General features: G+C 50.1%; 8 protein-coding genes across 8 annotated transcripts; 5 read left to right on the top strand and 3 right to left on the bottom strand.

The window, feature by feature from the left end:
- Positions 1–135: 135 nt before the first annotated feature.
- Positions 136–1,569, bottom strand: N7462_010766 (uncharacterized protein; the record flags this gene model as incomplete). Its single annotated transcript, XM_057082480.1, has 1 exon — positions 136–1,569. One exon carries the CDS (start codon positions 1,567–1,569, stop codon positions 136–138), a length of 1,434 nt encoding a protein of 477 aa, XP_056929520.1.
- A 2,676-nt stretch (positions 1,570–4,245) lies between these two features.
- Positions 4,246–6,045, top strand: N7462_010765 (sulfite oxidase; the record flags this gene model as incomplete). The annotated part of the gene is made up of 2 exons (XM_057082479.1): positions 4,246–4,466; positions 4,569–6,045. The coding sequence occupies 2 exons, from the start codon at positions 4,246–4,248 to the stop codon at positions 6,043–6,045; spliced, it is 1,698 nt and encodes a 565-aa protein (XP_056929519.1).
- Positions 6,046–6,446: 401 nt separating this feature from the next.
- Positions 6,447–7,164, top strand: N7462_010764 (acylphosphatase; the record flags this gene model as incomplete). Its single annotated transcript, XM_057082478.1, has 5 exons — positions 6,447–6,461; positions 6,579–6,609; positions 6,731–6,743; positions 6,833–6,902; positions 6,985–7,164. The coding sequence occupies 5 exons, from the start codon at positions 6,447–6,449 to the stop codon at positions 7,162–7,164; spliced, it is 309 nt and encodes a 102-aa protein (XP_056929518.1).
- A 1,213-nt stretch (positions 7,165–8,377) lies between these two features.
- N7462_010763 (alternative oxidase) lies at positions 8,378–9,582 on the top strand (the record flags this gene model as incomplete). The annotated part of the gene is made up of 3 exons (XM_057082477.1): positions 8,378–8,610; positions 8,682–8,972; positions 9,072–9,582. 3 exons carry the CDS (start codon positions 8,378–8,380, stop codon positions 9,580–9,582), a joined length of 1,035 nt encoding a protein of 344 aa, XP_056929517.1.
- Positions 9,583–10,521: 939 nt separating this feature from the next.
- Positions 10,522–10,915, bottom strand: N7462_010762 (uncharacterized protein; the record flags this gene model as incomplete). The annotated part of the gene is made up of 2 exons (XM_057082476.1): positions 10,522–10,795; positions 10,860–10,915. 2 exons carry the CDS (start codon positions 10,913–10,915, stop codon positions 10,522–10,524), a joined length of 330 nt encoding a protein of 109 aa, XP_056929516.1.
- A 4,483-nt stretch (positions 10,916–15,398) lies between these two features.
- N7462_010761 (uncharacterized protein) lies at positions 15,399–16,919 on the top strand (the record flags this gene model as incomplete). Its single annotated transcript, XM_057082475.1, has 1 exon — positions 15,399–16,919. One exon carries the CDS (start codon positions 15,399–15,401, stop codon positions 16,917–16,919), a length of 1,521 nt encoding a protein of 506 aa, XP_056929515.1.
- A 1,284-nt stretch (positions 16,920–18,203) lies between these two features.
- On the top strand, positions 18,204–21,263 carry N7462_010760 (KAR9 family protein; the record flags this gene model as incomplete). Its single annotated transcript, XM_057082474.1, has 1 exon — positions 18,204–21,263. One exon carries the CDS (start codon positions 18,204–18,206, stop codon positions 21,261–21,263), a length of 3,060 nt encoding a protein of 1,019 aa, XP_056929514.1.
- A 615-nt stretch (positions 21,264–21,878) lies between these two features.
- On the bottom strand, positions 21,879–22,773 carry N7462_010759 (GNAT family N-acetyltransferase; the record flags this gene model as incomplete). The annotated part of the gene is made up of 3 exons (XM_057082473.1): positions 21,879–22,049; positions 22,112–22,221; positions 22,383–22,773. The coding sequence occupies 3 exons, from the start codon at positions 22,771–22,773 to the stop codon at positions 21,879–21,881; spliced, it is 672 nt and encodes a 223-aa protein (XP_056929513.1).
- Positions 22,774–25,695: the final 2,922 nt, after the last annotated feature.

The raw sequence follows: 25,695 nt of genomic DNA, 5'->3' as shown, positions 1-25,695 counted from the left end.
ATATAGCACAATAAAAGAAGTATTCTACTCCAAGGCAGACTTTGATGGGAAGTGAAAATTCAGATTGCGTCCTATCAATTAATAGAATAGCTAAGAGATTGAACCCGAACAGAAAGTACTCGTTTGTGACTTTTACTATGATGAAGATTTGACGGGCGCGGGCGTCAGGGAGGCCTCTGAGCCGCGATTGATGGCGGCAAGGGTACTTTTGCGCACAAGCCGGAGATTGAAAATCAGCATCAGCAGGACGGACAAGCCGGCGAGGACACCCAGAGTCACCATCGCACCAATCACCCCCGCATCCGCAAGACTCAGACCGCCAGAAGATGCCTTAGAGGAGGACGCACTGGTAGTCGTATCGGAAGTAGTAGCGCAGATACCAGTGCTATTGCCACATACCTGACACCATTGCTGCTGGGAGGTGATCGCAAACTTGTTCGTCGAGTCGACAAACTGTGTCCAAGGAATCTGCACGGCCGACTGAGCAAACAGTGGATAGGCCTGCAGATCCGTAGAGCCCGTGATGCTTGTTCCATTATGGAACATGAAGCGGACGTTGATCTCTGATTTGGAAGGAATACCAGTGCCAGGGGCATTCGTGACAAGCTCCCATGCCATTGACGAGGCGTAGTCAGGCATGCCAGTAAAGTTGTTCATCGAGCTGAGTCCCGAAAGACCAAAGTAGGACAGGAACGTTGAGTACGCACCAAATTGGATATTCAGCTTGGTCTTGCCTCCGGCGATTGTCTTATTGAGAGCCGTGAGGACTTCGCCGGCCAAATTCATACCAGCGATAGCGCGGATTGTGTCCGAGCTGTTATACGCGAGATTAAACTCATGGATATTGGCCAGCACAAACAGCTCTTGCCAGTTGTCTGATAGGATACTGGAGCTGGGGAAGGTGGAGTTGTGGATGAGTGCCACGTTGAACAGATCCCAGATAGTGTATGCATTCTTGTAGCTCATCTGGCTAGCTGGAATGGTGTTGTTGGTCAGAGAAGTGAGTGATTGGTACATCTTGCTGGTAGACAATTGCAACTCCTCATACGAGGTAGAATAGTAATATGCATTGCTGCTCAGCGTGGCTTTGCTGCATGTCGAGGTGCTTTCGAGCCAAGTGTTGTCTTCACTGCCAGAGCCGGACTGCACATCCCCCATTGGAATAAGCTGATACCCGCTTAATGGCAAGTGGATTGTTGAGCCATTGCGCAGTCTCTCACTCGCCGAGGAGCCCAGAGGCGGGTAAAGGCCTTGCAAGAAGGCCTGGCCAGAGGTTTGAATCACATTGTCCTGCGGCGCACTCGCGGCGATTTGAGCTAAGTTGACGACAGGGGAGCTGATGCCTTCAATGTGATATGCCGAGTTGCTCGAGATATAACGATCATTAAAGAAACTACCGCTCAGGTACTCCTCATTGTATCCCAGATCAGTCAGCTTGGTTGGGGCCAGAGCCTTTGCCGTGCGATCACCATGGCGCTGGAAGATATAAGCACCTAGGATTCTTTCTGCGCTTGCAAGATCTGCCAGAGGCAAAGAGGCGGCTGCAATGAATGCCGTGAGCAGAGTCATCTCGAAAAAAAGATTGGGCAATCTTCAGAAATAGAGGTCTCTAGCAGAAGAATCGAAGAAGAATCCCTTGTTCCCAGGGCCCCTCGGGCCTTTTTCTATCTATACTCGCGCGTGCGGGGAACTGCTGCAATGCATGATCCTTTCTGGCGTAGGAGAAAGTTTCTAAGTTTCGCTGGACACCGGTTCATTACGAGCCCATTTGACAGTCCATTTGACTTTGACAAGCCCATGTGCACCATGCATGCTACCGTATTTTCCGAACATTGAGCCGATAGGCTACATCTCCAGTGCTTGATCCAGAGCTCGAGTCAAGAGTGGTCAAGAGTGATGGGGCTAGTGTAATACGGGATAATCGAAACCCTCGGAGGTGAGAAAGAAAAACCATCGGGTACCGCGGTTATCTGGTGGAGAAATAGAGAGATATTCGACGTTGGACTTCCCATCAGGGTCTCGCCAATTCCTGGCAGGTCCCATCGTGTCTGGGAAGCTTGACTAGGCAAGGCTTGATTTCGGCGTTCGGACCCACCAAAACAAGTGAGCGACAAGACTCGCCCCTCCGACCTTCTCGCTGCAGGACGCTAAATTAGCCTGCCGAGAAAGCTCCAGTAACCGTCGACTTGATGGGCGGGTGAGTTTTCCTGGCCGCAGCGGTGCGACCCTCTCTCCAACATTCAGTGTTTGCAAGTAGAAAGAAAGGAATAGAAAAGAAAGGTAAAGACGGACTTGCATCAATTTTTCAGCTTATCAGGCATTTATGATTGGAATCGGGGCATGAATGCCCAGTCCATACAACTCTCGTACCGGCCTACTACTAGCTGGCATTCGGCCTGCCAAATCACCCTAGCTAGTCGACTAGCACGAGAGCCTGCTAAGTCTAAAGCCTCCGATCAATCACGATCTGAAATCAACCTGCGCGCGATGCTATTATTTTCTAAATCAGAGAAAGCTAATCTTCACAACGAGCAAGTCCTTCCCAATCTGTGGGGGTTTCCCAGCAACCTCGCGACTCGCGCGGCGGAGCTCCCCGCAGCTCTTGCCAGAGTTGATGACCCGGCTCTTTTGCTTGGTGTCGTACTATACAATCGGCATTTACCGAGGACTAGGCATTCGCCTTCGTATATTCCAGGAGACACGCCGAGCTTTTGATCTCTGGCAACCCAACCCACTTCTGAGAGCTTGTTTTGGAGATAACGGGATTCGGGAAGGGAAAGGCCGGTATTATAATGCATGCCAAGGGAACAGACACACTTGGCTGGGGATTAAGGGAAGGACAATCCCGGGATGTTTCTAGAGCATCCAATATTCGAGAGGGACACCTCGGGGATAGATTGGTGATTTCTATAGACCCCTGGAGGGGAGCTATACGTAATTTGGGAATACTTGTCCCTACCTAGATACAAAATCCATACTCCCAATATACCCTGATGCCAAAGTGTTCCAGAGTCTCCCAGTCACCATTGTCGAAGTTCTCCATCTTTCCTATATGCAAGTTGCAATGTACAAGGCTCGATTCAAGTTCCGGGCGAAAAATCCGCAGCCAGCCCTTTCGCAGCGCAAAGTGAGTCTTTCATTAGTATGAACGAGTTAACATGTATTGAATCCAGAGGGTATATCCTGATCGATCCCGCTATGGGCGTTCATTTTAGATCCTTGGACAAGTATTTGCATGTCCGAAGGACTCGAGCGCTCACAATTGCCAGCCACCTCTTATTGTCAGAGCACCCTTGTTAGGCCGTCGCTCGGGCTTTCCAAATTTGCGAGATTGCTTGGCTGTCTAGATTAGGAAGAACTAATCCTCCAATAGCAGGGGCGCTATCCCGGCTTATGCAGTATCTGCCACCTCGGACAATGCAGAGACCCCTCCCTGCATTCCAGTAGGGTCCAACCTTAATGCACAGACGCCCGCACTGCTCGAAGCGGGACTGGGTCGAGAACCATGCGCGACAAGTGGTGGTCGGAAACTCGGTAGGGACTTTTATCATTAGTCATTTGCGGCATTTGCCTACCAAATATACGTATATTCTAAACCCAAATTATTGCTCGCCTGTCATGTAGATTCTGAGCAAGGGCGTTCCACCCGCGAATGGGTTAGCTTTAACTCTCCACAGCCGGAGAACGCACGGGGTAATTGTCAAGAATGGCAAAAGAATATCAAATCTCGCCACAAGCACAGTATACAAAGGGAACAACAAACAGTTTCCCCTAAGCTCAATTGAGGATGTCTATTATTCTAGAGCTGGGACAATCTCAAGTAGTCACTGAGAAGCTAGAATGTCTTTCCATGGGGGGCTCAATCCATGAATTGGCTTCTACACAAACGCCACTCCGTATCAGTCCGCCCGAGTCGTGAGGTCATTCTAATAACAAAACAGTTTATCTGGGCAACCAGAGCAATGGATTCGACGAAATTTCCTGGATGCGGGCTCGCTTCAAAACTCTGCTGGTCGGAGAGGTTCTTTCTCGAAGAGTGTAACAATGTATAAGCAAAGGCAGGGGCGTTGGAATGTCTCGGGGCCGATCACCCGCATCCGACAGTCTATGGGCTTAAGGAGAAAGCTATAAGATCAAATCGAAGCTGGCTTCTGTGGAAGATCCCGCTCTATTCATTCAGTATTTTCATTTATTCCTGATCAAACTGACTGTTCCCTCTCGACTTTTGCCCCGTCGCCCTTCATCATGGAAGTCGCTGTTGAATTGGACACCACCAATCGTCCTGATGAGTGGATGATTGAACAGGGCATGGCAGGCCACAAGCTGCCCATCCTCGATCAAACTGGGAGTGATACTGTCAATATCTATCCTCCGCCACCAACCAAGATCATGAAGGATGAAGAGGCTATCAAGTCCGCGGGCAAGCGCGAGAAGCTCTTTGCACGCGAGCGAGTTGGCTGGAAAGGGTGAGCGATGGAATTCTTGCTTGTTGTCCTACTTAAAGGACAGTAATATAGGTCTTTGCTGTTGAACACTGAAAGTGACTAATTGTGCTCGTGTTACATCAGATATGTCGAATGGGAAAACTACCCAGAGAAGAAATCCAAGGCACACAAGATTCTGACCTCTCAAACCTTCCCCGGGTGTCCCGACTTCATGTTTGGGCCCATTCCGGGTACCAATCCTGTGCTCCCTGGCGATGATTTCAAAGCGTGGCACGCTGCCCTTGGCGGGGAACTCGCGACTGTCGCCGATGATTCTTGGAGAACGGTGCTGCGCGAGAAGCATGCCGACATGCTCCATCTCTTGCAATTTCCCTACAATGGCGAGCCTCCCAAGCGACTGGTCACATCGAAGGTGATCACACCCAATCCGCTGCATTTTGTGCGTAACCATGGCGGCATCCCAATCATCGACAAAGACAGGTTCGAGTTGTCACTCGATGGATTGGTGCAACACCCGAAGACGTACAGCATGGACGACATCATGGATGAGTCCAGGTTTCCGCGCATGGAAAAAACAGTTACCATCCAATGCTCTGGCACTCGCCGCATTGAACAAATTGCTCTATATGGTGGCCAGGGTGATGAGGTTCCCCAGGCGCCGTGGGCTGAGGGCGCCATCGGGACGGCTCGCTATGTGGGAATCAGTTTAAAGAAGCTGATCAAGGATTGTGGAGGCTTGATAAAGCCTGCCAAGCATCTTGAACTCTATGGCGCCGAAACATACGTCAAAGACCTGGAGGTTGGCAACTACGTGGTCAGCGTTCCGTGGTCTAAGGTCAAGGCCAACGAGGTTATTCTGGCCTGGGAGATGAACGGAGAGCCTCTACCCAAAATCCACGGCTATCCGCTGCGGGTTGTGGTTCTGGGATATATTGGTGCTCGCAGCGTGAAGTGGCTGTATCGCATCAAGGCCATTGAGCATCCATCGCGTGCCCCAGTTCAAGCCAGAGAATATCTGTACTTCAACCAACAAGTTGGAAAGTACAACCAGCGCCCGACCGACGGCATTCAGATCCAAGAGATGCCCGTAAGCTCTGCGATCATGTCTCCATGGACGAAACAGGCAGTCGTGCACATGGGCAAAATCCGCTGCAAGGGCTGGGCATATTCTGGCGGCGGCCGATGGCCTGAGCGTGTGGAGCTCTCTGCGGATGGAGGCTTTACCTGGTATCAAGTGCCACCCGAGAAGCTGTCAAAGAAGGGCAAATGGACCTGGCGAACCTGGGAATTCGATCTGCCCTGTGATGTGGAGGGATGGATTGAGATTGTCTGTCGCTGCTGGGACAACTCCCTCAACACCCAGCCTCTGAATGTCCGGGCTGCGTGGAATTGGGGTCTTCACGTTACCTCGTCCGCTCATCGGATCAAGATCTACAGCATCAACAAGAGTCGCGAGATAACCCGAAAACGCTTGGATAAATATGAACAATTGGGCATTCCCTTGGCTCCCTTGACCAAGTATGAAACTGTCCCTGGCCAAACTCCGGAAGAGTACGAGCAATACTGGCGCGAGCATGACCCTCGGGATGTGGATGAGTAACTGATTGCGATCCTTCGTATCGATTTGATGTTCTTCTCTTGGCTCTGCTGTTGAGCTATTCAAAAGTAACATCTTTAGTAAGCTCTACTGAAAATAATAATATCTCATGTGCTTTACCGCTTAAGAGCAGTGATTTCCAATAGTACTGTCTATAGTCGATTGCCTATAATCGTACATGAAATGAACCAACAAATCCCGATCCAGCCCTTTCCTAGAAACTCCCATTATACTCCATGTTGATACGCGACGAACCAGTGCCTGCCTCTTGCTCAGACGGGATTAGATCAGCAGCGGGCGGCGATTCGGGCACATCCCATCAACTCCAACATCGAACCGGAAGCTGGAACTTGTCTCGGCATTTTTTCCCTCCCACGGCCGTGATCGCAAACGATCCCGCTATCATGACGAGCAAACGGGTATGCAATGATGAGTTTACATAGACTCTTCCCAGATTCCCTCTTTCAAGCTGCTACTATTCTCCTCTTCCTGTCCTGAACAAGCTGCTTTACCCCACACGGCTGACATCCTTCTAGATCGCATTCAAAGTGCATGGCACGGTGCAAGGTGAGTTCGGAAAAGTCCATTTCCATTATTGGTACTCAGGATTGATGGCCCCTCTCAATCAAACTCTCTGGCACTCGTGACATACTACATTGCCTTCGCGTGCTCATGAATACCTTTTTAGGTGTCGGTTTTCGGTAAGAGCCCGCCTGCCAAACAACAGATCCTATGACATCATATCCACCGCGAACACGAACTGACAGCGGTGTGGCGGGTTATCTTCTAGAGACTTTACACAGAAATGCGCTATCAGCCATGAGCTGACCGGCTTCGTCCGAAACACTACCTGCGGTCGAGTAAGTCAATCCCTGCCTGTGTATTTCGACATCGGCAAGGCCGACGTTGGGGTGACTTCTCACTCATTCGCCTTCTGCGTAGGTCGAGGGCGAAGCCCAGGGGGATGAGGCAACTGTGCAAAAATTGCTCCAGCAGATAGATAAAGGTCCCCGGCATGCCCATGTGGTCAAGTTGGAGAAGCGGGAGATTGATCTACAGGAGGGCGAGGACAACTTCTATGTGATGCGGACTATGGAGTCGCGCTTTGGTTCAGAAGATTGATTGTTTTGCCCATTGTATTTCTCATTCTCCTGTAGCTGCCTCCTAATTGCTCTTCTCAAGGATGAACCCCCAAATGAATTTTTTTTATCAGGATTTCCTCATTTAGTTGAGAATATTGCGCACATTCAATCTACTCTCAAACCCTCGCGACTATATATCATGGGCAACGGAGGAACAGAATGACAATTATGCTTGGACATTCAACATAGCAGACTGTTCCTGCAATGTGAAGAGACCATGGTTAGTTGACGAAAGCTGACAGAGAAAATTGAAAGCGGAAAGGACACATTCTGGTACTCAAGCGTTTGTTTCCCCTAGCCCGACACCGACTATATAGATAGCCTATTTTTACCCAAGTATATATAGTTCGCTTGAGGAAACAGCACCGGGAAGTATCGGAAGAGAGAGAGTCCCTGGAGTACCTGGGCCAGCGCAATAAATCTTTCGTCCTAAGTCTGCCACCGGTGAGATTGGTCGAAGATCCCGAAAGCAAAGACCGACTCAAGTCCGAGAAAATCTCGGATTGTGAGTCAGCGCCTTCAAGAGCGCGAGAGAACGAGGGAAAATGCGTTGGTTGATCCCGACTCCGCCCGAGGTCACCTGCTCCCGGACGGTCCTCTCAGGCCGTGTCGGTATTTGGTACTTCGTAATCAGAAAACAAGTCTATGATTACGGCCAGGTTGATCAAGCTGCATTGCGATAATGGGAAGGTCGCTGGGGCTGCTTCTTGTTCGTGGGTATTGGATGCCGGCCACTCTGGCCTGCCATCGGGTCCGATGCGACGTCGTCGGAGCCGCAGACAGGGCGATCGACCAAGTGGGGGCGCGTTCGGTATGGTCCCTTGACGGGCGATCAGCATCGTATGGCGCGCCAATGAGCACCAGCGAATGTCATCATTTTCCAGGCACAGCCGCGTTCCGTACGGATCGGTGACCAACTCGGGATAATCGGGGCCAGTCAAGACAAGCAAAGTCTGCGGGCTTTGCGTTGGGGGCAGAGGCAAGGCCCTGGGGAGTATAAGAAGTAGACCCTTGACGCCGATTGAGATCATCAGCCAGACAGCAAGGACACTACGACTCTCCTAGTCATTTCCGTTCCATACGTCAATCGTCGTTCATCACTCATCCCTTACCATTCACCAACACACTGCTTCTCATTCCTACCCCTGACGATTCCCATGACTACTCTCTCAACTATATCCATAACAGCCCCCATGCGGGCTGTTCGGCCGCAGGCCTATCTCCAGATGGCCGTGCGGTCCTACTCGGGCCTCGCGGTTGCGACCCTCAACCACTCATATAGAGTCGCCTGCATGCAATCCGCAACAACCAACTACACCCCAAAACGCCTCATTTCCTCCACGCCCCAGCCCCAGATCAAGGAGTACTTCCCACCGCCGCAGACCCCGGGCGTGAAGCTCGTGAAAACTGCATGGACTCATCCAGTGTAAGCCCACGCCCTCTCCACACATCCCCCCCCCTGTAGAAGACGTTGGAACTGATGGAGAGTCTGCACAGGTACACGGAATCCCAGATGAAAAGTGTCATGGTCGCTCACCGGGAAGCCACCAACTGGTCTGACTGGGTTGCGCTGGGGACCGTCCGCATTTTTCGATGGGGCATGGACTTTGCAACCGGGTACAAGCATCCCAAGCCGGGCGACGAGCCCGACAAGAAGTTCAAGATGACGGAGAAGAAATGGATGGCCCGCTTTATCTTTTTGGAGAGCGTGGCAGGGGTACCTGGCATGGTCGGCGGGATGCTCCGCCATCTGCGCAGCCTTCGTCGGATGAAGCGAGACAATGGCTGGTACGTACCGACTGAGACAAATGAAGCTTGATCGAGACCGACTCTCGTAGCCAGTGTTCAATGTGTTCAATGTGCTGACAATCCAATTTTACAATCTAGGATTGAAACCTTATTGGAGGAAGCCTTCAACGAGCGCATGCACCTCTTGACCTTCCTCAAATTAGCCGAACCAGGGTGGTTCATGCGCCTGATGGTCTTAGGAGCACAAGGCGTCTTTTTCAACGGCTTCTTTTTGTCATACCTAATTTCGCCACGGATCTGCCACCGATTTGTGGGCTATCTAGAGGAGGAAGCCGTCATCACATACACCCGCGCCATCCAGGAAATCGAAGATGGCCAACTCCCAGCGTGGGAGGAGCTCAAGGCCCCCGAGATTGCCGTACAGTACTGGCAGATGCCAGAAGACCACCGCACAATGCGGGACCTGCTGCTCTACATCCGGGCGGACGAGGCCAAACACCGTGAGGTCAACCATACCTTGTCCAATCTGGACCAGGCCATAGATCCCAACCCCTACCAGACCCAATACCAAGACCCGGCCCAGCACCATCCAAGCAAGGGCATTGAAAATCTGAAGGGGACGGGCTGGGAAAGAAAAGACATTTTTTAAACAACAGCAGCATGGAGGCTCAAGCATGAGTTTCAGGCATGGCGTTTGACGGATACCATAGCATCTCTTCTCTTGTATTGCTGACCTTTTTTTATTTTTATTTTTTTTTTTCGGAATGGAGTTCAAAGCCCGACCCATTGCCCCATGGAATCATAATTTAGCCCGACTTTGTTGATATAGTCGTATCTAGTCATAACGGACCTTCAATTTCTCATGGTCCGGTCGCTCTCCGTGATTATACCTGAATCTCCCTTGTCACATGATATTGTACGGTTCTAACCTCAAATTCTTTGGAATATCACCAGAGAAAGTGGCCTTGGAAAGGACTCTTCGACCCGAGGTGAGCGCCGAGCATTTGAAGGTTATCGCAATCTATGGAACAGGAGGTGTTGGAAAGACGCAACTTGCACTACACTATGCAAACACTTCCCTGAAACTGTATGATGTGGTGCTATGGATACCGACGAAAACACAGATTAAATTCACACAAGCCTTGGCGAAGTTTGCACTCAAATTTGGTCTATCAAAACCAGAAGGCGTGGAAGACGACTATCAGTGGATCCAAAAAGTGAGGGATTGGTTAAACGTATTAGAGAAAACCTTCCTTCTGATCTTCGACAACGTTGAGGATCATGATATGCTCGAACAAATTCGAGAGAGAATATATAGGCATGTCCTTCTTAGCTCTTATCTTGAGCTACTAGCTGATACACTATGGATATTATAAAGACCTAAGATAGTGGCGAATCAAATAATTAAGAATATAATCGTCTTTTTGATTTCTCAATACCAATAAAAAATCTCCTTTCTCCTAAATAGAAGATTAACAAGAATCATTTGAATAGATTAAAGGGCTAGGTTTTCATGTTAGCGAAACCGCCTGCTTATATATTGAAACGAGCTACTCACCTGCAGCTTGATTTAGCATATACTATAAAGTTATTCATCCTCCGCCTCCAAGCATACATCAGTCATTTCATGGATAGCCGATGCTCGTTGAGACACATTCAAATACCTATAGTTCACTATCCGGGTAAGTGCATCACCCACCCAATTCCAGCAATTCCAATCTATATCCTGAGGTCCATTCTTCACCGGGGTTCTTGAAACGACGCCTCTGATAGTGGCTTCACTGATTGTATCTGGAAGTTCTGCCACTCTGATCAGGTCTGTAATTGTCGCGTGGATAAAATTGGAAAGTTCCAGATGACCTCTATATATGCAACAGACTTGTAGATCTATTCGGAAACTTAAACTATAGGCCCGTGTGGCGATACTTAGTGTAGTCTAGCGGATCACCAGCGAAGCCATGAATGAACAGCTTGGTTGGCATTTTGATAGACAGCCGAATGCCTGCTTAGAAATTGGAATCCGGAATATTTGTGTTTCGAAAATAGGAGGAATTGGTAGTTGACAAACTTTCTGGAAACCGAAAGCTGTTCGAATAGATAGGGACGGTATGCTCATCTGCTTATACAAATAGGAGCAGAAACGGCTGGAACTATGTATTTACGCGCGCGGTAATGGATCGGGAAGATATGTTTGGGAATGGCGACAAGGCGAAACAGGATGGTTCTTGTGGGCTGATTATGTCTTCCAATGAATGAGGAGCGTTCCCGCTGAGGCCTCGATATGTAGCGTGCGCGACCAGGACTACGGATAAAAGTAATCTGAGCGGCAATTGCCCTTTTCGAAGATGCGATATCTAGCCCAAAGAGCGAGGATGGGCTGCCGTGGCCATTGTGAAGATGTTGCATGAGCCATACTGGAGCTAGGTCCGCAATTGTCCCAGTCATACGTGAGATTTGTCACGATCTGACATATATGTACCGCTATCAAGCAGTCATGTGATGTCGGATCTGGGTTATACCTCACTTCGCTCCTTCTCCTGTTTTTCCTTCCCTCATGTTGAATTTCTTCGACAGTAGCTACCCTGAATAACATTGATGGTTTATGGATTGAGCATTGTCACATGCATCCTGTTTTGGCAGATTGTAATTTCATGTCCCCTACTCCGTGCTGGAACTTCGGCGATCAATTAGTATCAGACCTACCAGCTTGCAGAAACGATCATGAGTTTGAATTTGTTGCCAGGGCTTGTGACTACGGTGGGGTAGATTGAATTCATTGTCGTTTCTTGGGCCCGGGCCCTGCGAGACTGTCATTTTCGCCCTCTCAAATCGGGGTTCGCTCTGATTCGGTGCCGCGTCGTAAGTAGGGAAAGCTCTCGAGCAATTCGCCCGATCCTGCACTGCCTTGGCCCACACTCCCTTGGCGGACACGACACTTGACATATTTGAATAGTACCAAGTTTGCTTTTGGCACAGTGCCCTTCAATAGTAATGAGATGAGTTTTGCAAACAAGCGCACTACATTCATAGGTGGCAGATCATTGCCCTCGGATACTTCCATGGGGTAAGTCATAGCCACAGCAAAATAATATGATTGGTTGGTTTACATGCAACTACATAGCTTAGTTAGCGTAATGTGTTCTTCCAATCATCTGCATCATTAACAACTATTAGTGCCTTACACCGCCCCCCCCAACCCTTCCGGGTTGTGGGTGCGCCACACACTAATTTCCACCCACACACTAATTTCCATTTTTTGATATTTCCCCTATCTACTACTGCATCCTACTAGTATCTATATAGAAACCCTGCCCGTTCTGACGTGCTTCCTCTGCTCTATCCAACGATGCCTGGCTTTCCTGTGTAGGTTCTGGTGGTGGTGATGTTCCATATGTTTTCTTCCACTGCTTCCTTACCCGCTTCCGCTCTATATCCGCTTCCTTCTCCTTTCTTTTAGTAATAGAACGATTTGCATCTCTAATAGAGAGAACCCCTGTTTTGCTAAGCGGTGTTTTAACCTGGCGCTTGGTGATTGGGCGCTGTAGTGGTTGTTGAGCTTCCCTAATCTTGCGAATAGTATCGTTCGCTAGATTTAGGTTCTCTATAGCAATCTTGTTATGATGAAACACACGATCAAGATTACGTTGCTGCCTTGGTGTAAGATCCTCTTGATATCTAGCAATCTTCCTTTGATTCTTTTCTAGATCCTGTATAGATCTAGGCGGCGATTGGTCGATACTAGAAGAAGATATAGGTGGTGGTGAAGGTGTTGTTATATGAAGCGGTTGTAGATCTAGCGCTAGGAGATCTGGGATTTCTTGGATAGGAAGGCTATTAATAACCTTTCTACTATCGACTGGATAGATCCTACGATCTTTGAACGATTCACGAATAATTCGCTGGCTAAACGCTCTATTCCGAATATCACCGATTATTCGAAGGAACTCCGATCTTCCGATAGGGCTTCCACCCTAAAACGCGTGGTCGTTATTCGCTAAGCGGAAGTGTTGCTTATAGCTTAGAAACGGCTTACCGTCTAGCGGTTGGCAAAGGTGTGTAGTATGTGGTAGGAATCCTATTAGTAGGATATCGTTCTCTTCGCAAAGGTATAGGAATTCGAATGTAAGATGTGAACCGTGACCGTCGAAGATTAGGATACGTTTTTCACCCGATTTCGTACGGTCGCGTGTTGATTCTATAAAGAATCGAAGCTACTGAACTGCTATATCGTCGGTTATCCAACCGTTTAGCGATGTAGTGATTATAGTATGTGGTGGTAGGCCTTCTGTTTGATTGAACCAAGATTCTATAAAGATCCCGTTGCCTTTGAATATAAACCAAGGTTCTAACTGCTACCCGTCGGCAGCGATACACTCGATAGTCGTTATATTTTCGCCTTGGTCTGGCTGAGGAAGATCTACTATCTTCCTACTACTAGTAGTAGAAGATATAACGTTTCTAGATCTTCCTTCGCCTGGTTGAAAGCCGCATTTATCAAAGTTGTAGACTAAGCGTGCTGGTGTAGTCTTCTTGATTGTTTAGGCTAAAAGATCGTACCAATGTTGTAATACTGCTGGATCTTCTGCTAGGATTCGCTTTGATTCCTTCGTATACTGCTTAGTAGGCCCTAATTGAAGATGTTTAGGAAGCCTATTAATAAAGCGATACGCCCACATCTTGCTAATCGGCGGCTTGCCGACGCGTTAGCATGCACGATTCGCCCACGCTTCTAGTATCCTAGGAGTGATAGGCATATAGCAATCGTTCATATATTGGATCCAGCGAATCAAGGCCTCTTCTTGATAGGCTTCTAGAGCGTATCCAACCCCGCTTCTAGCTATACGAGGCCCTGTATGCTTTTTGACTCGGTTTGCAAGCGTACGCCTAGGCACGCTATATTCGCGGGCTAAACGCGCTATATTCGGCTTATCCTCTCGTGATGCAGCTAGGCAGGCCTCAGCCATACGAGATTCGTCGAAATTAGGCATATTTAGATAGTGGTGTTGGATAGGGAAGCAAAAAATAGGGAGGTATAGGAAAATGGAAATTAGTGTGTGGGTGGAAATTAGTGTGTGGCGCACCTACAACCCGGAAGGGTTGGGGGGCGGTGTAAGGCACTAATAGTTCTATACGGACTTTGCTCAGGTGACGAGTACAGACATTTATTTGGTTGAGTCGACCATCAAGCTGACACTGTAGTTCAAAGCACACAAACAAGTTCCAACGCTTCACGGATAACAAGAGAGTCGGACGTTTTGCTCAATCCAGGTTAAAACAAGCCTTATGAACTCTACTATATTGCAACGCGATTTCGGCCTGAATGATTTCGCCGCTTTTCTTACGCTAGCTTTAGGGTTGAATGGCCAGGTTGCTGCTATTATATGGTGCTCTATAAGTCTCATCATGAAGGTAAGGGGTACCGATTCGAAACATTTGCTATGTCGTACTTATTTAGTTAGTCTGCACGTCCAGCTCTCCCTGAAGTCCTCGATATGCTGGAAGAATTAGGCTGTGCACTTCCTAGGTTTCACCAATTTGAACAGGAACTCCCAATCACAGCAGAATTGAAAGATGTTCTTCTGGCTACGTATACTGAGATCATCGTATTTTGTGCACATTCGATCGCATTCTTTAGAAACAATCCCAACATCTCTCCTAGTCGGAACGCCTGGTTACAATTCAGCAATGATTTCCACAAAGTGATTTCCAATATTCGTCGGTACTCCAGAGCGGTCGATGGAATAGCTGATATTTGGCGCCTCGCAAGGGAGGCCCATGCAGCTGATACAATCGAGGCGATCGAGGGACTCAAATCCTCCCAATCGAGAGACCGTTCAACACTTTAAACGCGCGGACCAGCCGGCGTCTTCCTTTGGGACGCGGAACGCGGGGCACGGGACTAAACCCGACCGGGCAATTCAGCAATATCGTCGAGTCTCTTGTACATCTTTAGTTCCTTTGTGGTCTCAACAGTCTCATTGATCCAGACTGCGAAGACGGCCGACTAGCCATGACCATCCCTTTGGATCGGTCTTGTCGCAGATTGAAGGCGAATTAATTTGTGTCGTTATTTCGCATCTGCGACCCGCTTTCCCCCCCCCCTTTCTTTCCCTGCCCCCCCCGTTAGCCGGGCCACCCCTTTTGGCCTTTTGTCGCCCAAAGAAGTTTCTCGGCCGGCGATCCTACACGACTCATTAAACCTCCCGCTTCAATCTGGTCTCTCCTGCCGTTGGCCGTCCGACCACTCAACCAGCAGGGCTCGACCTGAGTCTGGACCTGAATTCCACTTCAAGGATTAGACTCCCATTCCCAATTGCAATCCCTCGAGTCCGTCGAATCTGGGACTGGTGGTAGCATTCCACTGATTGCGAGAGCACACTTCCGACGATTGTCGATCGAACCCCATTGACTACTTGAGCCACCCTTGGTGCGACCAGAGTTTGAGAAATCTTTCCGACATCACACATGGACGAGCCACAGGCCATGGACACTGACATAGCCTCGCCGCCCGTCCGAGCCTCCTCGCCATCACCCGATGTGCCCGCCACGCCGGCCATCTCTTCATACTCCTCCCCGGACCGCACGTTCTCCTCCGTCTCCTCTCACTCGGCTTCCTCTGCGACTTCCGCCGACGCTCGCTCCTCCATCTCGACTTCCTCTCGCCGCCATGGATATATTCGCGCCTTTGGAGCGGAGTTCTCGAGTTCGGCGCGGCACCGCGATAGCGTCATGAGTTTGGGCAGCATTGCCCACCTACAGTACTACTTTGCCCGCACGGGCCTGTTGGATGGGAAAACCGGCCGCGGCAAAGAATTTAAGAAAAGGAACAAGGACAATGTGCCTCGAGTCCTGATAACCCCGAACGAACGGCATATAGACGACATGATGACCAGCCCGACGGATATGACCGACCCCGCAGAAGAGGAGGACCTCGATCTCGAGGACGAGGAGGGCGAGGTGATGCTGCCCCCTACTGTTAGCACCTACAGCATTAAAACACACCACGTCCCACCTCCCCCAGATTTGATTTCCCTGCGCCGAGACCTGCAGGTCGCGCTGGACCGGGCCGAAAGTAACATCGAGGCTATCGAGAATGGTGTCGAACCCCCACCCCGCGAACCCATCCGCACCAGTCTTTCGCCTGGGGATGTTCCTGAATCTCTTGAAGACGACCCCTCTCAAAAAGCGCCGACCCCACAGACCAAGGAAGAAGCGCAGGGCATGTGCATTCTCGATGATGTGACCATGGCGATCCGCGCCGCAAAGATCTACTATACCGCCCACCCCCACCCCGAACGCTTAGGATCCATCAAGAGTGAGCGAGAGATTCGCAAAGATCTTTTCCATGTCCTCGACGTGCTCAAACGCTGGGCCGCGCGGCATTTCGCCAGTGGTCTCCGGGACGAAGAACGGGACGTGATCAATGGGTGGATCCAGGGGGTTCGGACGATGCTGGTACGCGAGAAGGCGCTGGAAGACTTGGAGGCCCAGGAGCGCGAGAATTGGGACTGGGCTCGAGGTGACTGGACCGGGCGGGAACGAGCCCGCGAAGAGTCCTTCTTGCGAAGCCTCATGCCCGGCGGACACGCATTGCCCGAGTGGACCGCCATTGACGACACCCCGCTAGACGTTCTCCCGACTCCGTTCCTCGCGCGCTTCCGGGACGGCCGCATCCTCGTACAGTTGCACAACATCGCGGTGAAGAAGTCCAAACGCCATTTCGGTGAGATCAAGGCCTTCCATCAAGACATTGCGAAGCCATATCGGCAAGCGGAGAACCTGCGGTTCTGGATCAAAGCGGCCGAGCTCCGGTGGGAGCTGCGGCGGGAGGTGGACGTCATGGGGGTAGTACAGGGCAGCAGTGAGGTAGCATGGAGGCAATTCGATGCGGCAATGCTGGCCTGGTGCAAGACAGTTCGCGAGGAACTCGTGCGCGATTGGATGGAGGCGAATCCGGGTCGGCCTCCGAGCGCTGGTTTGATTTGAAGTGGAGGAATGGACGTTCTTATGCATCTCGGTTGTTCTTGTTCCTTTCTTCCATTTCCTGCTTGTTTCGATTCGGTTATTGTGTTTTATTCTCCTTATTTTCCCCTATGGGCACTTGGCTAGATACCCCTGAATTGTCTCCGACTACTTCTGCCCGTCTCCGCATCCGGTGTTGGTCTGATTTGACTTTGGTCTTTCCTTTTTGCTTTTTGTCCGATTGTTTGGTCCAGTTCGGAATTCCCTTGCATATGGTTTACCTGCCTTTTGTGTTCTCTATTGTTTGACCCCAGATGGTCGTGCATATAGAATCTATGAGGATATGGCAGGTGAACAGGATCATCATGATGTTGAATAATACGACCCTTTGTTCTCTTACTTTCCTGATGAGCTAGACATTGCCTATACCCCAACCTCCTCCAGGATCTGAATTGGTTTCATTTCCGCAAAAGCCCGTTGCCCATTGACGCTAGGGCACAGGGCGGTCGATCCGAGCGGACGTCCCCCTTGAATTGAACTTGAATGTTACCCGTCCTCTGCAGTTCCAATAGATCGACAAGCCTCGTGGAAGAGGATCACGATTAGGGTTTCCAGCAAGTCGGACTAGCCCCATCTATTTGATTTGACTTCACTCCATGTCTCCTCTGGCGTGTCTCTCTTGTGTTTCCTTCGTTTCGAATATGGCCAAGTACCGAGCGACAGGGAATGATTTCATCTGATCGCCGGTGCTTGCCGATCCCTTGAAACGACATGCAGTAGGGGGAGTCCGCAGCGTCACAGGACAGCCGGATGCAGGCCGAGGGCAGGCTATATGCTTGATGTTTTTAAAATGTAGACTATATAAAACCATATAGAGGAGTGAAGGTCTCCAGTCTTGAAACACCGAGCCACAGAGCAGCATTGCATGGTACCGACCCGAGGGTACCTGGCGGCCCATAGTTTCGTAGGCGGAACGGGAGGTACCCGTTTCCTGCAGCCACCAACCAACACCCAACGGCCCACGGAGCCATACTGGCCACTTCATCCCTCGTTTCTTGTCTCAAGCACGGCTGCCCAATCATTTGCTGTTCGAATCTCTCTTTCATGATCCCTCATGTAGCTGTCTTTCTTCCCTGACAACTTCAACTGCGCAACAAAAAGGGGGCAAGCTCTCGTCAGCGATCCTATTCTACGCTCAACCACCAGGGACCAGCCAACGAATCCTCTTACCGAAATAACATTCCACATCCCTGCCGACTCTTCTAACGTTCCCTCTTCCTCTCAACTGCCTCCCGGGCTTTGTCCCCCATGCATGCCACGGTCGACAGTCCACCCTCTGCTGCGACTGACATCGCGCCTTCTGTCGCGTCCGCTACGTCCGTCTCACCTCCTTCGGTGGCCCCCGCAGTCTCCGGCTCACCAAATGACCCTGGTTCCTCCTCTCTCCGCCGCCTGAAGTCCAAATCCTCCCTCTGGAGTATCGGCAGCAGCAATCAGAGCCTTCACGAAGACGATCCCGTATCCCCGGAGCCCACCAGCGCTGAAAAGCATACGTCCCGACCGAACATCTTCCGTCGACTGTCTCCCGCCCTGGCGGCCCGGGTGAAGTTGCTTGATGGTAGTAACAAGGTGACTAGTGCCCCTCGGAATCCCAACAACGTCGGCCGAATCCCCGAAGAGCACCTCAAGGAGCTAGACAACCTACACCAGGACCTATCGATCAAGGTTGAACGGAGAGGCCAGACGTGGAGTGGTCCGACCCCAACATCACCCACCCAAACATTTACGTTTACCCGCAGCGCGTCCAACAAACTTGAAATCCCTAGTTCCGACCTCCAGCAAGAGATCCAAGACGCGCTCGCGCAGGGGTCAGAATACGCCGACGCGGTCATCGACAGCCCAGATCCCCCCGTGCTCGTCGCCGCCGCCAGCGGTCCTTCACCGGCATCCATGTCTGTTGCAGAGCCAGCGCCAGAGCCACTGCGTGCCGACCCCGAACCAGAGTCATTATCTGACACCAACCCCCAAGATACCCGGACCGACTTTGAGAAGTATGTCGATGACACGAAGCGCAGCGAGGAGCAGGCAGCGGACGCGGCATCCGCTCCCCCGCCCAAGGACTCCCTACCCAACTATACCCTCGCCTCGGCTTCCAACTCACAATCATACTTCAACCCCATGGGGCTGCAACGCCCTGAATCAATATACTCGTTTTCCCGTGCCTCGTTCAGTAACCAGCTGTCCCAGCTGACGTCTATACCACTGCCGCGGCCGTCGTCGCTAGAAGCCAGTATAAGAAATATCTCCACGGCTCTCGCCGCAGTGCGCGCACTGAACAACGCCGCCGAGCAGATTCAGATTTGGATTCGAAAGGCGTCAGATGTACTTAGTGGTCTGGATTCAGAGGATGACGTTGAATGGGCGGCGGCCGGCGGGCGAGAGGGTCTGGATGGCGTAGATAGGGCCATCACCCGTTTTGAATCCCTGGTCAACGTGTACGTGAAAGCGATCGAGAACGTGCAGCTCCGCGACGACATCGCCAATGTCGATACCCAGAACTTGACAACCATTGTCAACCAGATGGAGCTGATCCTGCAGAACTGGGCACAGATAAAGTCCAAGCTGCGAGGTGTGAAGGAACAGGTGGAATTGGCAATGGAATGGGAGGAGCTTTGGTCAAACGTACTCGGCGATGTCGGGGTGGAAATCGACAACCTGAGCGCGATGATTTTTGAGATGGAGGAGAAGCGACATCAGGCCCTCATGGATAACGGTACGGAATCGACCGGTGGTCTTGACATTAACGAGCTCGAGACCATTGTGGAAGAGTCCCCGACAAAGGGCCGCTCACCGGCCACGAATCGCCTCAGCATTGGACCGATCTTGGCAGCAGCCTCCGGAACCCCGATCATCAAGACCCCGCAGGACGATTCGAGCCACTCTAACCTGATGGCGCTGTTTGCACGCATGCAGCCTCTTCGGGCATCCTTGGATTTCTTACCCATGCGACTGTCCATGTTCCAATCTCGGGCGGAGGGGCTTTTCCCGAGCGCGTGCGAGGAGCTTGACGACCGAAAGAGCCGACTGGAGAAGAGCTACAAAGTGCTTGAAACCGATGCCGAAGCCTTGCGTAAAGAGTTGGGAGAAGATAAGTGGATTATAGTTTTCCGCAATGCGGGTAGTCAGGCGCAGAAGATGTTCGATTCAGTTGAACGCAGCATTGCCAAATTGCAAGAAGGGCTCGAGTCGAATGCACAGGTAAACAACCCGGCAAGCCTGACCAAGCGGATTGAGAACTATGAGGCGAAGAAGATGCACTATGTGCCTGCTATCGAACGCGTTATATCGATCATCCAAAAGGGTGTCAATGACCGGTTGACGGTGAATGGCGAAGTTTTGCGGCTGTTGTCCGACATGACTTCGCGGACGAATGCCCTAAAGACCAGTCTGAAAGTCATGGATGCCTCCCTTGAGGATGTGCAGATTGTGAAAGGCCAACAGCTTCGGGACTCCATCTCGAGCATCATCACGATGGATAGCCCGGCGACTGGCAGTGCTGTTGAGACCCCAGGCAGCTCACCGGCTTCCTCGGTTGTGCTTGGGAATGGTTATAAAGGATCTACAACACCTATGGGCTCAAGCCGCCGCGAAAGTTCGGTTGGAAGTGCCACAGCACGGTCTACTATGTCCAAGGTCCGACGACTATCTGGACTACCACAGGTGACAGCGACGCTGACGGGTCGCAAGTCTTCGATCCCTAAACCCACAGCCCCTGTCACCCCGACACCAGCTAGCCGTACCTCGCGTGTCCCGCAGCCTTCTACGATTCCAAATCGGCCCCGCTGGAGTAACAGCACTAATCTAAATGCCGTGACTGCCGTCACCCCCGGCACATACCGCAAAACCTCCGCACCGGCGCGTACACCTCGTCCTTCATCAACCCTTCCCTTCCGCCGCGATATGTCGGTATCGCCAGCTCCCAGTCCAGGTCGGTCGATGAGCCGTATATCAAGCCGATTGGCATCCCCGTCTCACAGTCCTGTACGAAATATCTCCTCCCCGACACCCGCACGGTCATCTCTCCTTGACCCGCCACCGTATAGCCGTCTTCGCAGGCCTTCGGGTATAGCGAATACCCCACGCAGCCGACAAAGTTTTGCCGGGATGGGCTCGGCATTCAGCCGCAGTGTTTCGTCTCAGGGCCCCGATCCCCTCGAAAGCCCCAGCAAGTCAACCCGCCCCGGTACTGCTTTGGGTCACTCTTCGAACCGACGCACCAGTCTCCTCCCCTTGCCCAAAGCTCGTGTTGGGATGGACAGCACTGCCGCGCAGACGAAGCTCAACGCACGACCACCATGGCGGGCTTGATTTACCAGACCCCTCGCGCGCTGATTTACTCCCCTTCTCTCTCACACCCTCACCTCTCTCATATATCTTCCACCTCGCCCTCTCGCCCTCTTCTCCTCCTTTCTCGCCCTTTTCCCTTCTCTCTTATTGTCTTATTTTTGTCGTATTTGTGCATTGTGTCCTACCGCCTTGGGCGGTCTTTGATTCCGGGTTTTTGTTCTGAGACGGACCCGCTAGCGGGCTGGGCACCATGATCTTGAGGGTCAGGTTTTGCGTGATATCCCCATTGTTGCATGATATGGTCTGAGCGTTGGGTCTTTCCCCCTTCTACATCTTTATTCCGGTTCAAAATGCGGTTCTCCTACTTCTTCTACCTTTTTTCTCCTCTTCCTCTTCCTCTTCCTCCTTGTGAATATTATCTCTTGTAGTTTTACTCTTGTCGGTAATGGATGTTAGATTGTTTAGATTGAAGTCATTGTCGTTCATTTATATAGAACGAAATAGTCATCTCATCATCTAATAATTACAACCATCATTCATTGTCATGCCATCTTATAGCATGCCGCTCTATTTGATACTTCTTGAAGTCGTCCCTGTCTTCCCGAGAATCGCTACCCAAAGGTCAAAAGCTCCAGCTTAATTGCCCAACTCACGTCCGAAAATCAACGCATCGACCAGCTCTTCGCTGTTCGCCAACCGCGCAGCCTTGGGCACCCGTCCAATCACGCTGAATCCGAGCTTCTCCCAGATACGGATGGACGCTGGGTTGTTAGCGAAGACTAAGTTGAACACAGAGTATGTGTATCCCTGCAGAGCGTATTAGAGAAAATAATCACACTAGTGCGAGCATTGGGCACATGGCTTCTTACCAGCTTCGGTGCAAATTCTAGGTACGCTTCACCCATGGCGTATCCGACGCCCTTGCCGCGCGCCGCAACGGTAGTAATGAAGCCGGCGTTGCAGATGTGGGAGCAACGGCCTAAAACAAAAGTCTGTCAGCAGATATAGCGCTCTCTCTCTCTCTCTCTCTCTCTCTCTCTTTTCAAAATTTCAAGAATTGAAATTCTCGATCGAGTCAGATCGAGCCTGATCTTGCATCAAGAAGAAATGAGAGAGCAATTGAAAGAAAACAAAACCTACCGGGATAATTTGGCTTGATATAGAACGTCCCCAAGCAAACCTTCGCCCAATCGCGGCCCTCGCACAACCCCTCACCCGCACCAGCGCCCTCATCTAACACCGCAACGATGGCAAACGTGCCAAACCAGTAGTCGGCAAATTGCTCCAGCGCCATAGGCTGCTCCATGGGATACGTCGCGCCGCGCGAGATCTCCGCACTGAACTCGGCGTGCAGGAACTTGATTAGATCTTGAGGGATGCTGGAGGGCCCGCCGGTGACGGGGTAGAGGGTCATGCCTGCTGAGGCGGCTTTGGGGAGAGTAGTGGACCGCGGTTGCATGGTGGGTGCGGCAGAGGTGTGTGCTGGTGGTGGGGGAATACGGGTGGAGGGGTCTTCTAGAAGGGCGGGCATTGGGGGTGGTATGGAGTGGGAGGATGAAGGGGAGAATGGTCAGGAAATTTTTCGGTGGCTTTCCAGCGTTTATATATATTCATCAAAGGCTCAGGAGTTTCCGTTTGAGGGTCGCTGGGGCAGATGTCAAGTAAAGGGCGGGTGTATAAAATCGGGATTGCGCCGAGCTCGGGTGCCTTTTAGGCGGCTTAGGTAATGTCGAGAAGGAAGACTGCATAATACGGGCGAGACCCACATATCTCCATGCGCGTCAGGATATTACAGGGATACTCGATTTGCTACGTGTTTTGTATGGTATCCCGGGTATACTCGGAACCCAGCGCCGTAACACGCTAGACAGCGAGGTAGGGGATATTCAACATTCCCCCGCCTATACACTTAGATAGTTCAGTCACCCAATACATCACTATATTGAGCATCTCGTTCCATTGGATCCTAGCTTTCCTAGCCGATACCGTATCCTACTATATTGACAGTTATGAGCCCGATCCGCACGCGTCAGGATTGAATAGAGATAATCCCTACGCACCTGTATAGCGCTTATCAACACGGCAGAGTGGTTGGAACCCCTGAATCGTTGGCATCCGAGTATCGCTAGCGACGTTGTACACCTTCCAGCCACGCCTAGTGTTATAGTTCGAATCTCGACGGCGAGACTACATATTCCTGATTAGGAAACAGAGGCTATTTGGAAAGGCTTCGGATATGGAAGATTTGAAGGTAATAGACTCGGTCTTACCGCTCGAAGAGAAGCTTCGGTCGGAAACGCAGTAGAGGGTCTAGATAGACTATATTTAGTCAGCAGCTATTGCCGAAGATATCTGGGATTACCTGAATCCGGATATATCAGATAAGGATATTAAGACCTTACCGCCGGCGTTAGAGGAACCTGATCCTCTAGGAGAATTCTCGTCGCTATCCGACGTACAGATCCGCAAATAGAATACAGAGATCTCGTATATAGAGCGACAAGAAACGCGAAGGCAACGCTTAAAGAAGGCATTAGCTAGAGTGGATATACTAATCTAGAAGTCAATAGCAACAGAAGCACGCTATTTAGTAGTAGGAATAGATAGACCTAGACTTAGGCTCTAGAAGCTCGCCGCTATCTTCCGTCCGGACACGTCTGATAGACGCTAGGAGCTCCGACGGGTATAGAGATTAATGCTCTACTAATTACTAAAAGATATAGTATAGGATTATGTCCTTAGCAAGTAGGAAGCGCTATTTAGAGAGTGCAAAGCCGCTAAAGTGCCGGACTGTATCGATAATCAAGATGCTATTCGAGACTTCTTAGATACGCTACCGTTATCGGACGATACGTTTATTACACAGTACTTAAGGGACCTTAAAGAGAACAAAGAATTACTTACGTTCTATACAGTCATAGCTGCATATCGTACTCGACGACGTACGATCGTATAAGCAAGCACTAGAAAGGGAGGTTTAAAGGCATTATTTATAATATTAAATAATTAGGAAGAAGCCTCACCGACGACGATAACGTCTATACAGAATCGGAATAAGAAGAGACCGGCTAAATACGTATACGGGAAGGTTCACTAGTATAGTGAATGCCCCTTTGTTAACCCGGCTATAAGAACCGTAGCTTTTCGGCCGAAAAAAGAGGAAGTTGATAAGGTCGAAGCGGAGATACTAAAGCTTAATAACCGTAAGCGAGTAAGGATAGAACAGCTAAGGTCGGAGGTATAAGAGACTCCTCAGCTATCTATGCTAGCTATATCCTTCTTCTCCGATACACCGCAAGCCGATTATCCTTTATCAAACTATTAGATACTAGACTCGGGAAGCACGTGTTATATATACAACGATTATAAAGCGTTTATAACATTTAAGGCGACGAATAAATCCGTTAAAACTAGTAATAGTTATACGGACCTACTTGGAAGAGGTAACGTTATTATTATAACATAGAATAGACAAGGGAATTAGCTTGAACTACGTCTAAGAGATATCTAATACTCGCCTAAATTCCACACGAATCTAATATCTTATTCGAAGATTAGGAAGCTTAGATTCCGATAGGATAATAGCAAGGAAGTGATATATTACAAGGGATCTATTCCGACGAGGGTGATACTCGAAGATTATAGTAGGCTATTCGCTCTTGCGAAGCCGTTACAACAGGATCTCACGATAGTAACGCGCTATAGCGAGAAGCTATTAGTATTAGAAGCGAAAGCTGATATTTAGCATCGACGTTTAGGGCATACTTACTAAGGAAAAGTCGAGAAGCTACCGGAGCTTATCGAGGGTGTTAAGATATTACCGGACTCGAAATCTGAAGATAATCCTAAACGATACGAGGTCTATTAGCAAGCAAAGGTAAAGCGTTAAATATCTAGACGACTAAATAGAAAAGTGTATAGCAGATTCGGCCGAGTACACTTTGACCTTATCTAAATCACACCTAGTTATAATAGGGATCGCTAGATTACACACTTCTATCTTGATAGTATTCGATTGCACGTTATATACACGCATTAGAAGAAGAATGAATACTAGGAAGCTGTTAGGAAGTTCTGTGCACTCGCGAAGATACAATAGAACCTTCCGATAAAGGCCTTTCGATATAATCATGAACGCTCCGTAGGAAGAGTAGTTAAGGAACACCTCGAGGATATAGGATTCGTTATTAAATAGAGTGTTGTAGGCACACTAGAATAGAACTCTTTTAGTGAACACTCTAGGGGGGTGATAACAACCGGCATAAGAGCACTCTTGCTTAATACTAAGCTGCCGAAGGATCTATAGCCAGAAACAGCTCGTTATATAGCTTATATATTGAATAGATCGCCCACTAAAATACTAGACGGGAAGTGGATTATACCGTGGCAAGAGGCCTATACCTAGATCAACTCCGAATCATCGAAGATACGCCTAAACCTTGCGAATTTGAGG

This window comes from Penicillium macrosclerotiorum (genome assembly GCF_028827735.1).
Source record: "Penicillium macrosclerotiorum strain IBT 26536 chromosome Unknown utg000010l_segment0_segment0, whole genome shotgun sequence".
In the NCBI taxonomy this organism is placed as follows: domain Eukaryota; kingdom Fungi; phylum Ascomycota; class Eurotiomycetes; order Eurotiales; family Aspergillaceae; genus Penicillium; species Penicillium macrosclerotiorum.
The sequence above is the reverse complement of the archived record's forward strand: the minus strand, read 5'-3'. Positions and strand labels throughout refer to the sequence as shown.